The sequence below is a fragment of the Phytophthora parasitica genome (assembly GCF_000247585.1).
Source record: "Phytophthora parasitica INRA-310 unplaced genomic scaffold supercont2.10, whole genome shotgun sequence".
NCBI lineage: Eukaryota > Oomycota > Peronosporomycetes > Peronosporales > Peronosporaceae > Phytophthora > Phytophthora nicotianae.
The window spans coordinates 272,255-285,407 of NW_008648996.1; the positions used below are offsets into that span (position 1 = coordinate 272,255).

Consider the following 13,153-nt stretch of genomic DNA (forward strand, 5'->3'; position numbering starts at 1 on the left):
TTACTTGCACGGACCTGATTCTTGTCGGACTAACAGGCTGTTTCATGGTGCTCCAACGACTACCGACGGGCGGACCACAGCCAGTAGGAAGCACATTTTTCATCGTCGGCATCGACTGGGTGTTGGACGAGGGAGGAAAAGTTGGACCAATGCTGAGATTCTCATTTTCAAGTTTGCTTAGAAGATCTCGTCCTTCGATCGACAATTGATGAGGAAAGCAGGAGCGTACTTGAACTTGCTTCCGCTCTTCCTTGGTGAATTTATCGTGGTAGTGACACAATGAATACGCAGCGGATAGCAGATTGCCTTCGCTAATAGATGGGTCAATAGTCTGGTGGAGTTGCTTCATGATGCGATTACATGAGCGATAAATCCCATACAATGTCATTTCAGTTTCTAATAAAAATCGATGATCATAATGGTTGAAACTGCGAATGTTGATAAAGAGCTCTGCATACATGTGGCTAAATAGATTGCATTGAAGAAATGAACCGTAAAAATGATATTCTCTGGGATCAAGTCAGCCAAACCGGCTAAACAGAGCGACACGAGGTTCTTGAGTATGATTTTCAAGATAGGAAAAATAAAAACACCAGGAGTTCGTAGGTCGATCCTGCTATAGAGTTGAATAGCAACTGATACGCTGGATACGCTACCGCCAGCAGAGCCTGGATGTTGACTGATATAGCGAAGCGGATAAATTGTCGTCGTCTTACCAACATACACCGGAATGCAATTGCACCAAGGAGGAAACGAATTATGCAGACAAATAGCAATAGAAAAATTGGCATCATGAAGATTACCATATACTACTAGTAGTAGTAAGGTATTGGAAAGACCCACACTGACGCAACCGTAATCGACGCGGCAGTAAATCCCAACGCCATCAATGCGAATAGTACCATTAATTGAAGCGATGAAATGCTGATTTCTTGGATCAAATACCGCAACTGAGCAGCAACGACGAGGGCACTCGTTCCACTCAATAGACAGGCACGAATCCAAAACCCCCAGTTAACGCGCCATCCATTTTCTGGAGCCTCGATAGTACCCTCCTAACGTAACCTCTTAGTAACCTTAACTTATTGACGACCTCGGATAATCCGAACACAACCGAATGTATAGTATTTGGCATTTTCCAGATCTACTCTACATATAGATTAATGCGTGGAAGGAGAGTGACAAGGTCGGGTGAACGCAGTTTGGTAACCCGCGTATGCCATTGGTAGGTACAGTCTATCAGTGGATAAAAAAAAGCGTGCGTGGCACTGACAGCACCACAGTGAAAACTCTGTAGCTGCCTTAGGGATCGCACGTTTCATGCCACGATGTTAGTTCCGTGCAAAGTGGGAAGCCCGTGGTGAAAACCAGGAAGAAGACGACGGCTTCGACCTCGACGAGCTTTATGATGATCTCGATGATATCGCTTTAATCGATGCGTACGACGCAATGACAAAGTGTAACCTTTTGTGAATACAGTGTTGTAGTGGCGGAAAGACGTCAGCAGACGCATCGCACACGACTAGCAAGGTCTCGTACGCGATCAGCAGATAACGGACGATACGGGACAAGGATGAGATCACGGACCTCACTATAAATGCATACATTAGGAAGCACGAGATAAGCTGAAACCACTGTGGCAGAGGCTGCAATGGATGCATTGAATACCAGAATTCATTTTAACTCCAAGATAATCAGTCGGATTCTCAAGCAACACATTTAGGGTCGAAATACACTACAAAAGTAACCTTTTTGTGAGGGTACTTTTAAATAGTACACCGGGTATTGTTCTGAAATATCCATTATTTTGTGTTGATCTGGTAGAAACTTGAATGTTGCAGCCAATGATTGTTTTGATACATACAAGTCAAATGAAATAAATGTAAACTTATATAAATTTAATTAATTCTCTGTAAACTTATTCAGCTCAAATCGAATTTATTTGTGAACCACAATTTTGCCAGCATAAGTCTACAGAGTATTAATTAAACTTGTACAAGCTTATATGAATTTCATATAAGCTGATGAATTTACAGTAAAACCAAAATATCATGAGAAATTGTGTTTTTTTTAAATAATTCGACGCAACATTGGTGTTTTGTTTTTGGTGACAGGAGCTAATTTTACATCCATTTCCACAAGTAGACTTAGTGTCGATGATTGGTTGAAATCACTATCATTTAATTGGATGATATTCTTGAAACCATGTGCATCGCACGATTTTTCGGGTGTACGTCAGCCTTTGCACAAACAAAGTCAACCTCAAGTTGACCATCACTCCTTGACTCGCCACCACCAGCACATTCCGAATTCCGCATCCGATGGCTTCTCCGCTCAAGCAGATCTCGCCGGCCGACGTGGCCAGCTTCGCTTATGACCCTGTAGACGCTTCGGCTCTCCAGGACGCGACGGTCATCGTCAACGACGTGCGTGAGAAGGGCGAGAAGGCTCTCAAGCAGCACGCAGCGAGACTAGGCGACATCCCGTCTGAGGACGCACCGCTGCTCGTGAGCAAGGCAGACCTCGCCAAGGCCTTCGACGCGCTGCCAAAGGACGAACAGAGCGTGCTGCAACGTACAGCGCAGCGCATTAAGGTCTTCGCCCAGGCGCAGCGCGACTCGATCTCCAACTTCCAGCAGCGTATCGAGGGCGGCTTCGCGGGCCAAGATGTAAGTGGGTTTTATTACAACTTCTTGGGTTTTATGACAATTAATGGATCGTAATATCCGCAGGTGTCACCCATGAACGCTGCTGGATGTTACGCTCCTGGCGGCCGCTATCCGCTGCCGTCATCCGTGCTGATGACCGCCGTGACGGCCAGAGTGGCTGGCGTCAAGACGGTGGTAGTAGCATCGCCTCGCCCGGCGCCTGCTACGCTGGCTGCTGCTTATTTGTCCGGAGCTGATTACTTCCTAGCGGCTGGAGGCGCCCAAGCCATCGCTGCAATGGCCTATGGAGTGGGAGGAATCCCTCCTTGTGACATCATTGTCGGACCGGGCAACAAGTGGGTAACGGCGGCCAAGTCGCTCGTGTTCGGTAAATGCGCCATCGATATGCTGGCCGGACCCTCCGAGTGCCTCGTCATTGCGGATGAGACTGCAGACGCTGCTACTATTGCCGCAGATCTACTGGCCCAAGCCGAGCACGACACGGCAGCTGTGCCCATTCTGGTAACCACTAGCCAGAAGACTATTGACGCGGTGAATGAACAGCTCACCAAGCAGCTGGAGACGCTGCCGTCGGCTCCTACGGCCAGCGTCAGTGTGAAGAACGGCTTCGCTGTGCTGTGTCCCGACATGGCTACATGTGTGAGCGTGTCGGACTTGCTGGCGCCCGAGCACTTGGAGGTTATCACGAGCAACGCACGTGAAGTTGCGGACCAGGTCGCGAATTATGGCGGGCTGTTCGTTGGTGGTCGCGCCGCTGAGGTCTTTGGAGATTATGGCGCTGGTCCGAACCACGTGCTCCCCACTGGTGGCACTGCCAAGTACACTGGCGGACTCTCGGTGCACACTTTCCTGCGTATCCGCACGTGGATGCGCATCGACAACGCACAAGAATCGCAGGCACTCGTGCAGGACTCGGCACTATTGGCTCGTATGGAGGGCCTCGAGGGTCACGCACGCGCAGCCGAGAAGCGTCTGCTGTAGAACACGTGAACGAGGAGGCAATGGCGTGAGTGCGTGGACCGGCACCATCCACTCACGCACGACGAATACAGATACTAGTGCATATGCTGTGTGCTTGCGTATATTTGCCTGTATAGGGACGTTTGTGGTGCTACTGTGCGTGTTTAATTACCATAGCCCAAGAAACTGGGATACGAGAGTTCGAGGAGCAGCAGCGATCTGCCGGATCATTTCAGCCTCGCGAGGAAGCAGGTACGCCGCCATGGAGAACACATTGATGCTGTAGTCTTGCCACAGCACCCAGACAAGAAGTCCCAACATGATGGCGAAGAAACCGCGATCAAGCCACGCGCTCTTGCTGCCGGGGTAGCTACTGGAAGGTAACCCTCCAGGAGTTTGTGCAGCAGTTATCGCTTCTACTTTGGCGCGCTCTACAAGCTGTTGAACCTTCTCCTGTTCTAGACCGAGCAGCTCCTGCAATTTCTGGATCTTCACACGCTGAACAGCCCGTTCGATGTCGACAAGTTGCTGATGGTGTTCGCTTTCTTCCGTCTTCGAAGATTTCTTGATATTTGGTGGATCAACTGAGGAGATCGTTCGTGAGAGCACGTTACGGTTGCCAGCGCTGCTACTATCGGCGCTGTAGTCGAACGGTTCACCTGGATACAGTGTCAGGACGCAGACAACGAGGAGTCCCAGCGCAACGCCAAGCCCGACACTTTGCAGTTCGTCCATTCTGCGTGTTGTTATGGCGTTCCAGACTAGCGTTAGTCCGTCGCTTGTCTTTTTTTTTCTTGGGACGAAACCGAAGTCTCGCTGCCAGAAGATACAGCCGCGCAACAGAGTCGAAAGGAGTCTTACCGAAGTGTACGACTCGATAGCTCAAGCTTATCGCCGATAAGCTTGGGTATCGATAAGTTATCAGTACCCAAGTCATTAGTTTTCACCTGCACTAGCAGCATTTGAGTTTCGAGGACGAATGTCAAGTGATACAACGCTGGCAGTAACAAGTCCGCATCATCCATAGTATGAGCGGCACAAACAAATGCGCGTAGCGAGCGTCTGATGGTTGAGAGGACCATATGAATTGGACAGACCCAAAACGCAAGCAACAAGCATCGCAATGGCAGGATAGCGAACTGCTTGACAAATAAAAATGAAGAGCAAGTTGTAGATTTGACAAGACAACACCAGGGATCACGTAGATCGCGACAGCTGCCATTCCGACTGTCACGACACCATCAAGGATGCCTACAACGAACCCAGAAGCCGTAATTCGCGCTCCAACCTTCCACGGGGCTCAGCAAAGGGGCGCAAGTACTAGTGGTAATGGTGGCATGGGTAGAGTAGCTCCAATGCATACCTGAAGGAGCCGAGAGAGAGGTGCTTCTGGTGTAGTCTTCCGGCGCTAGCAGCCTTTCAATGGAGTATTTGCCGCTATGCTGTCAGCATGGAAAACCAGAGATGCTGTAGCACCTTCGTTGACTTTGTTATTCATCGGTTGATTGCTGTGCTCTAAAATCGCTGACAACCGCATCGGGTCAAGATAAAGCTATCATTTGGCTGAAGGCAGAAACAATGATTCTGTCGTTTTCGACAAGAGAAGAAGAGTCGAGAACCAAGTTCACGCAGCAAGCTTCTTCGTCGATTCTACATGTATACATAATGCGCGTAGTGTGACCAATTGTATCCACCACGACGCCACAGTTAAGACGAGCGAGCACGTTGTTAAGAAAGAGAAGCGACAAGAAGAACTAATTGCACAACGCCAAGCTCGTCCCAGCCCAGTGTCACAGGTCTTTTTCGCCAATGACGACGAGGTAGCAGTCAACTTCATGATCCTGACAGGAAGAAGGATGTCCGACCTAACGGGCGGCATTCACAGTCGATCGATACATTCGCGATCTCATTCCTGCATTGACTGAATTGAGCGCACAACTCAAGACTGAAGACCAAGTCACCATGGCTCCGCCGACTCTTACGACAAGTAATGGAGCCCCGATGCCTCGATACGGACTTACGGCGTCCGCCACTGCTGGATCCACGGGGCCCATACTGATCCAAGACTTCGAGTTCATCGACCATCTATCGCACTTCGACCGTGAACGTGTCCCGGAGCGTGTCGTGCACGCCAAAGGCGGCGGTGCGTTCGGCTACTTCGAAGTGACGCACCCTGAGATCACGGAATACTGTTGTGCCAAGATGTTCTCGGAAGTCGGGAAGCGTACACCAGTAGCCGCTCGGTTTTCCATCGTGACGGCGGAGTCCGGTAGCGCCGACACGATTCGAGATCCGCGGGGCTTTGCGATCAAATTCTACACTGAAGAAGGCAATTTGGACCTCGTGTGCAACAACACGCCGATCTTCTTCATCCGCGACCCGATCCTCTTCCCAAGCTTCATTCACTCTCAGAAGCGTCTACCAGCGTCGCACTTGAAGGACGCCAACATGGTCTGGGACTTCTGGTCGCTACGTCCCGAGTCGTTGCACATGCAGACGTGGTTGTTCTCGGATCGCGGCATTCCAGACGGCTATCGGTTCCTGAACGGATACGGCAGTAACACGTTTGGTAACGTGAATTCGGAAGGCAAGCTTACGTATATCAAGTATCATTTCAAGACGGACCAAGGGATTCGTAACATGCCTGTGGATGAAGCTGCCTTCTTGGCCGGAGCAGATCCGGATTACGCGAATCGTGATCTGTACGAAGCTATTGAAGGCGGTGAGTACCCGTCGTGGACGTTGTACATCCAGACGATGACTGTCGACCAAGCCAAGAAGCACAAGCACATCGCGTTTGATGTGACTAAAGTCTGGCCGCATGGAGATTTCCCGCTGAAAGAAGTTGGACGTCTGGTGCTCAACAAGAATCCACGCAATTATTTCGCGGAGATCGAGCAACTGGCCTTCTCTCCGTCGCACATGGTGCCTGGAGTCACTCCTTCACCGGACAAGATGCTGCAAGGCCGCTTGTTCTCGTACCCGGATACTTTACGTCACCGTCTTGGCAAAAATTACCAGCAGATTCCGGTTAATCGTCCGCTTAATGAACCGCAGACGTACCAACGTGATGGCCCGATGGTAGTGAACGGGAACATGGGCGATGCTCCGACGTACTTCCCTAACAGTATGGGAGGACCGGAGGAAGTTCAATCGCTTCGCTACGCTACGTACGATGGCGAACATACCGTGGTGGACAAGTACTCGTCATCTTACGACGACAACGTCTCGCAAGTTCAGGTTTTCTACCGTAAGGTGCTGGATAGTGAAGCTCGTGAACGTCTGACCGATAACATCGCGACTTCGCTGGTGAACGCGTCCAAGAAGGTCCGAGACCGCACGTTGGAGAACTTCAAGGAAGTGGACGAACACTACGCTCGACGTGTGAAGGAGAAGATGGACCAGATGCTCGCAGCCAAGGAGTCTGTGCCCAAGTCCAAGAAGCACATTACGGCGCCATTGAACCCTCCACGCAAGGCGTTCACGCCTGTGGCACCGTAAACTACGGTGTCTTAACGAAGCAAGCTGGAAAATTAGGGTATCTTTGAAGATTTAGGTACTGAGCTATGCTTCGTTTTCATGTTTTGAATATGCGATCACGTTGCTCTATTCTTTGACAATGGTCTTAGAATAGTTCAAGGTTCTAGGCATGTCTGGTAAGATTGATCGGGCTGAACGACGTGCGTGGCTTGACGATCAACTGCACGAACGTAATAAGCAGCGTGAGCGTGAACAAGAAGAGCAACTTGCAGCTTTTGAACTCGAGAACCAGAAATTATGGTCTCCCTTTGCACATCAAGCCAAGACTTCCGGAGAACTCAACATCGCATGGAAGCAAGCACGAGGCTTCTTTACTTGGGAGCGAGTCGTACATTTCCATGATCTGTTGGCGTTGAGAATTACAGGTCACAATTTACGAGAAATCCCTGAATCTTTACCTATTGCTCTTCCTTTACTAGAAACGTTATCATTTATCGACGATGGACTGGAAAAACTGCCTGATAGTATTGGTACGCTTAGGTATTTAACGGAACTAGATTTAACCAAAAACCGATTACGAGAACTACCGGATACACTGACAAAACTGAGAGGACTGAAGGTATTGAATTTATCTTGCAATGTATTGGAAAAGTTACCTGAAGAGTTCGGAAGGCTGGATAAACTTGCCAAAATTTGGCTGGAAAACAACAAACTTACGCAACTACCAGTGTCCATTGGAGGCTGTCGAAGTGCTCGTTGCGCTAATTTCAATAATAACAAACTGTCGGAGCTTCCAGACTCGATCGGAGAGCTCATAGCACTCACATCTTTATCAGTCAATTTGAACGAATTGGTCGAACTACCCGATACGATCGTAACTCTGCCAAATCTACGGTCACTCCATGCGTCACGCAACCAAATCGTCAAGTTACCGCGTAGTTTTGGCGAAATGCAGGCGCTTCGAGAGCTGCGTCTGGACTGGAATTCGATTCAAGAACTCCCCTTTTCTTTTCGTGCACTCACTAATTTGCAAGTACTTTGCATGGAGCAAAACCCATTGCGCTTACCAACAAGTGACGTCATTGCACGTGGTGTTCCAGAGACTCTGATCTACATGGAAAAAGCTCTTGTAGAGTTCCAACGAAGCAGCAGACGAGATGTTGTCGAAGCTCTACTGGAAGTGCTAGCTTTGGCCTCTAAACTCGTTAAAGATTCCGAGTCTATTGACCACGCACAGCCTCCAAACGATTCTGATTCAAACCCCGTTGTCTCTGATCTACAAGTTATCCTGTCATTTTTCGAGCCCGACTGTGATCATCTTGCACCTGCTAACAATGAACTCAAGCTTTACGGTGTCGTATGGGAGAATTTCTACTCCGATTTACTTCCTGCGATAGAACGTCAACAAGAACTTATAGCGACAAATAACCAACAATCCGAGACAAAACAACCAGCTTCGACCCCGTTCTCGCAACGGTTTACTCCTGAAGAGATCGAAGACTCACTCATGAACTACGATGACGAGTTTGGTGTCGTCAGTGTAGCTGGTGGAGGAGATGTTCCAGCCGTGCTGGTAGAATTTCGTCAATGTGCTTGTCTGGATCCAGTAGCGCTCCGCGAACGGGGCCAACAAGTCCGAAAGGCGTGTTTGTCTCGGCCAGAACCATACCGGTGTCAACGCTTGGGTCGCCTACTTAGAGCCCAGATGCTAACCAAGGAACAAGCCAAAGACCAGCTCGCCAGTATCTACTTACGAACCAAAGTGGCTCGTCTCGTACAGAAAACTCGACGTCGAGCAATCGAGTACATCAATTCGACCTTGGGCGTTGCCCACTTTGAGCGGACAGCACGAGTATTAGCCCATGAAATGGTACAACGTCGTCGTCGACTACGTAAACTCTACAAAAAGCACGAAAAAGCTCAGCGCCATCTCGATTCTCGTCGTGACAGACTTCGTCGGAAAATCGAGGCTTTCCAGCGAGCGAAAGAAGTGCGATTGAAGAACTCAAAAGATAAATACGCACGTTTAGAGAATGATCGGGACGCTGTTAAACATGAATTGGACGCTGCAATGGCCAAAGACAAAGGAGGAGCGTTAGCTGCAGCGAAAACTAAGAAATTGGGCAAATTAGAGGATAAACTCTCCAAATTACGAGCGGAATTGGAAGAATCTGGCCCAGAGAATGCTAAGATTTACGACATTGAACAAGCGATCGAAGGTCTCGAGATGGAGGAAAGGAAGCTTCACAAAGCCACGGAGAAGGCTCGAGCATTGGAACTAGATGCCGATATCGAAGACGAAGATGAAGATGAAGAAGAAGATTCGGACAAGTCCAACGCGAGTGAACATGGTGGAGATGATGACGAAGACTCCAATGACAGTGAAGAAGACAGTGACTCAGAAGAGGATTCAGACGAGGAGAAAGCTCCAGAGACTGAGGCTGATAAGACGACCTCGGCTCCAACGGACACACCAACTAAGCCTTTCTTCGACATCGAAATGCCAGATATGAACATCGACGACTACCGTAAAGCAGCCGTGAAAATTGTGGATCAGGAGCTTGAAAAACGAGCAATTGGTGATATCGAAAAGAATTCAAAGCCTAGCGTCACAATTGTCGCTAAGAAGCCAAAGTTTATTATGCCATTGGATATTCCCGAAGAAGAACTTATGGAGCTGTTTCAGACTCAAATTCGAGATTCTTACGTCGAAATGCAGTGCATGAAGGTATCAAAACAGGCCACGAAGGAGTTTCTCCAAATGCGAGCTGTTCTGCAGAGATGGAGAGGTTTGGGCACTCGCGCTGTGTTTGAAGCATGGCATGAAGTGGCTCGAGCAAGTCGCTTGGACACCAACGCCGTGAAAGCTCGTGCAGAACGGAAAAAACTGCTGGAGAAGCAGAATAAAGAACTTGAAGAACAACTTGCACGTATCGAAGCTCGACTGTGGGTACAGCGCTCGGATATGTACACAGACGCAATATATTACGAGAACGAACAAACGGGAGAAACCCGATGGGAACCTCCACAGTATTGGGCAGAGGAACAGAAACAGAAGCAGCAACAACGAAAACATTCAAGGGTAGACAGCGTCCCTCGTCTTAAACTTCCTCCAATCTGAAAAATTACGGAATAAATTACGCAACATTTCAAAATAAAAAACGCGTAGTATTGAAATTCATAGCGATTGGTATTCGGTTGCTACTTCTTGCCCTTCTTGCCTTTCTTGTCTCCTTTGCCCTTCGCATCCTTCTTATCGTCCGGATTCAGTGCATCCTGCGCAGCTTTGCGTAACTTATCGCGAGTTTCTTTCAACCCCGTAATGACAGCCGTAAACGCCTTGAATTTTTCGAAATCATCCGTAAAAGTCGCAGTCTGTCGCGATAGCGCACCAAGAAACTCTTCCTCACGTAATGGGCGCTTCTCCAAAGACTCAACACGTCGAGAAGTCACTGTAGTCTCCACAGCACGCACGATACTGCCCGACGCATAGCCCTCTGAAATATGAGCCAACGTCGAGATATCGAGAGGTTCATGACGACGAGGGTCCTGCAATTGAGAGGCTGAACCTGAAGCTAATATTGTGGACGAGGAGGAGGACGCAGACGCAAGCGCCAGTGCGGTCGTGGTCGACGAAAGTCCCAAAGTTGCAGCATGTTTGGCAATAGTAGAGCGTAGAGCATGTTTCCACAGTAATACACGGGACGCATAATCAGGATACGGGACGTGCAAAAACTTGTCGAAAAAGTTCTTCAAATCCTTGGTTTCCGCAGCTCCAGGGTCTGCGGAAGTGCCCACAACCAGGACACGGTCTGAAGGTTCCAATGCAGCTTTGATATACAGCAACATATCCTTCTTAAACCGAGCAGGACCTTCCGTATTTGCAGCCGATTTGCTCTTCTTACCGCCTCCACCCGCGAAGATCTGCTCGCACTCATCAATGTAGATGATAATAGGCTGTAGACTAGCAGCTTTGGCCAACAAAAAAGCCATATGCACGAGTTTTGTAGGCCCTGTCTTGCCTGAGAATTTGCCAGCGAGATTACTCGGCGATAAATTGAGTAATAGAGCTCCCGTCTCGTTGACAAGAGCGCTAATCAGCATAGTTTTACCAGATCCACGAGGACCATAGAGCATTATTGAGCGTACCAGAGGCGTTCGAGCTCTGATAAACGGGGAACCTAGTGGTAAAACCCCATATTCCGTGATAGACTGTCGTAATTGGGCAGCTGAAGGGTCTTGAGGTACCCAATTTCCCATTCGATCACGACGATCTGAGTGCTGGAAAATAGTCCCAAGGTAGTTAAAGCTACCGACAAAGTCTCGCACACGGACTCCAGGACGTGGAGCGTGTACAATCTGGTTTTCCACCAACACACTGAGGAACGAGTCGGGGGCCCGGCCCTTAAGCTCGGCAATCTTCTCTCCAGGTAGGGGTTTGCCTTTTTTGCCTTTTTCTTTCTTGCCTTTTTTGCCTTTCTTGCCTTTTTTCGCTTTACCCTTTTTGCCCTTTTTGCCTTTTTTGCCTGCTGCTGCCGCTTCAAGTTGGGTCTTGATGTTGACAAGCTGCAACACCAACATCTCGTCCACTTGTTGACGCACTTGAACCTCCACAGGTCCTCGAACAACGTCCTTGGCGAGCGCTACGTCGTATTTCTGGTAGAAATTGTCGATCTCCTCGCGCTCAAGCCATACCTTTTCGTACTGCGCGACCCCACCTGCTAATTTAGTGCAAAGCTCGGAAGGTCCCGTAAGCGGAGGCGGCTTCTCCGGAGCCTCTTCTTGCTTCTCCTTGACATCTTTGCCTTTCCCTTTTGCACCTTTACCTGCTTTCTTGTCGTCTTTCTTCCCTTTGCCACCTTTCTTGTCCTCTTTCTTGCCTTTCGCCTCTTCTTCCTTAGCCTGTGCCTTGGCGATGTCTTCAGCACTTTCACCGTTTAAAGCTGCATAAAACCCGTTAAGGTCTTCAGGCAGTTGCCCCGTAGCCATGACATCGGTGATCCAACGTCGACGCTCCTCCAGCATCTTCTCCTTCATAAAAGGACCCTCTTCACTAGTTACCACACCATGTAACTCCACCAATGCACGTTCGTATTCCTCCTTGTTCTCCAACTGCTCGGAGCGACGTTGAAGACGAGCGTCAGCGAGCTTCTTCTCAAGCCCCGAGCGATCAATAGCTGGGGCTTTCATACCGATAAAAACCAGTTCAGCGTCGCGTTCTCGAGCTGCAGCGGCGCGAGACCAGAAGCCACGAAACATCCTCTGGATGTTAGCTGCGGCGATATCCGGATCCATCTCGGGCGCTCCTTGTGCTGCCTCATACAGTTTACGCTGGCGCTCTTCTTCTCGTAATTCCTGGACCAGAAGACCACGTTGACGACCTTGACGACCTCGCTCGTTCCTCTGAATCACAGCGATGGCTTCATCAAGTGACAGGATCCCTATTCCTCCCAATACGGTAGACTGTTTAACTGCGTCTAGTTGAATAGATTCCACACCATGTTTAAGCTTCATGTACCCCTTAACCAGTCGGTCACGACGAACCAGATCTTCTTGTTGGTCGTCTAGAAACGACTGAGGGACTGGGATTTCCACTGTCTCGGGAGGCAGCTTGAGGTCCACTAGAATGTCGTCTAAGTTGACGTATTCCCACGGAAAACTACGCTCCGGTTGAGTCATAACGTCAGGATTAGGCGGATTCCACTTAACCAGTTGGTGCTTGAGTTCCACGACTCTAGTGGCCACCACTTCGATCACTTGTTTAACGTCGATTCTTTTCTGAGGATGAACCATTTGGTCGTAACACTCGGATAACCGAGACAGGATCTGAATGTACTTGATGTATAGGCACGCATAGTGCTGGAAAGCCTCCACGATCGTGGCTTGTGGCGGCTAAGTTGAAAAATATACAGATAAGCTACGTAAGCTGTGTCTAAAGCAGTTTTTATGATGACGTACCGGTTCATTTGATGCCCCGTTTAAACCGTCACCAAGCGTGTGGTCCTCGATGTGAACCTGCTCGTTGAGCTCCGACATGGCTTCCT

The 13,153-nt window shown here is 49.2% G+C and overlaps 5 protein-coding genes across 5 annotated transcripts; 3 read left to right on the forward strand and 2 right to left on the reverse strand.

Moving 5' to 3' along the window:
* The first annotated feature begins 2,220 nt into the window (after positions 1-2,220).
* Positions 2,221-4,029, forward strand: PPTG_06662 (histidinol dehydrogenase). The gene is made up of 2 exons (XM_008900706.1): positions 2,221-2,669; positions 2,733-4,029. Exons 1-2 carry the CDS (start codon positions 2,322-2,324, stop codon positions 3,648-3,650), a joined length of 1,266 nt encoding a protein of 421 aa, XP_008898954.1. The 5' UTR covers positions 2,221-2,321; the 3' UTR covers positions 3,651-4,029.
* On the reverse strand, positions 3,725-4,562 carry PPTG_06663 (hypothetical protein). The gene has a single exon (XM_008900707.1). The coding sequence runs from the start codon at positions 4,362-4,364 to the stop codon at positions 3,798-3,800; it is 567 nt and encodes a 188-aa protein (XP_008898955.1). The 5' UTR covers positions 4,365-4,562; the 3' UTR covers positions 3,725-3,797.
* Positions 4,563-5,591: 1,029 nt separating this feature from the next.
* Positions 5,592-7,130, forward strand: PPTG_06664 (hypothetical protein; the record flags this gene model as incomplete). Its single annotated transcript, XM_008900708.1, has 1 exon — positions 5,592-7,130. One exon carries the CDS (start codon positions 5,592-5,594, stop codon positions 7,128-7,130), a length of 1,539 nt encoding a protein of 512 aa, XP_008898956.1.
* A 148-nt stretch (positions 7,131-7,278) lies between these two features.
* Positions 7,279-10,230, forward strand: PPTG_06665 (hypothetical protein; the record flags this gene model as incomplete). The annotated part of the gene is made up of 1 exon (XM_008900709.1): positions 7,279-10,230. The coding sequence occupies one exon, from the start codon at positions 7,279-7,281 to the stop codon at positions 10,228-10,230; it is 2,952 nt and encodes a 983-aa protein (XP_008898957.1).
* Positions 10,231-10,269: 39 nt separating this feature from the next.
* PPTG_06666 (hypothetical protein) lies at positions 10,270-13,145 on the reverse strand (the record flags this gene model as incomplete). Its single annotated transcript, XM_008900710.1, has 2 exons — positions 10,270-13,001; positions 13,068-13,145. 2 exons carry the CDS (start codon positions 13,143-13,145, stop codon positions 10,311-10,313), a joined length of 2,769 nt encoding a protein of 922 aa, XP_008898958.1. The 3' UTR covers positions 10,270-10,310.
* Between the last annotated feature and the right edge of the window lie 8 nt (positions 13,146-13,153).

Coding starts and splice junctions, on each gene's coding strand:
- PPTG_06662 (XM_008900706.1), top strand. CDS start 2,322: ATGGCTTCTCCGCTCAAGCAGATCTCGCCGGCCGACGTGGCCAGCTTC. Junction 2,670..2,732: donor GCGGCTTCGCGGGCCAAGAT/GTAAGTGGGTTT, acceptor TAATATCCGCAG/GTGTCACCCATGAACGCTGC.
- PPTG_06663 (XM_008900707.1), bottom strand. CDS start 4,364: ATGGACGAACTGCAAAGTGTCGGGCTTGGCGTTGCGCTGGGACTCCTC.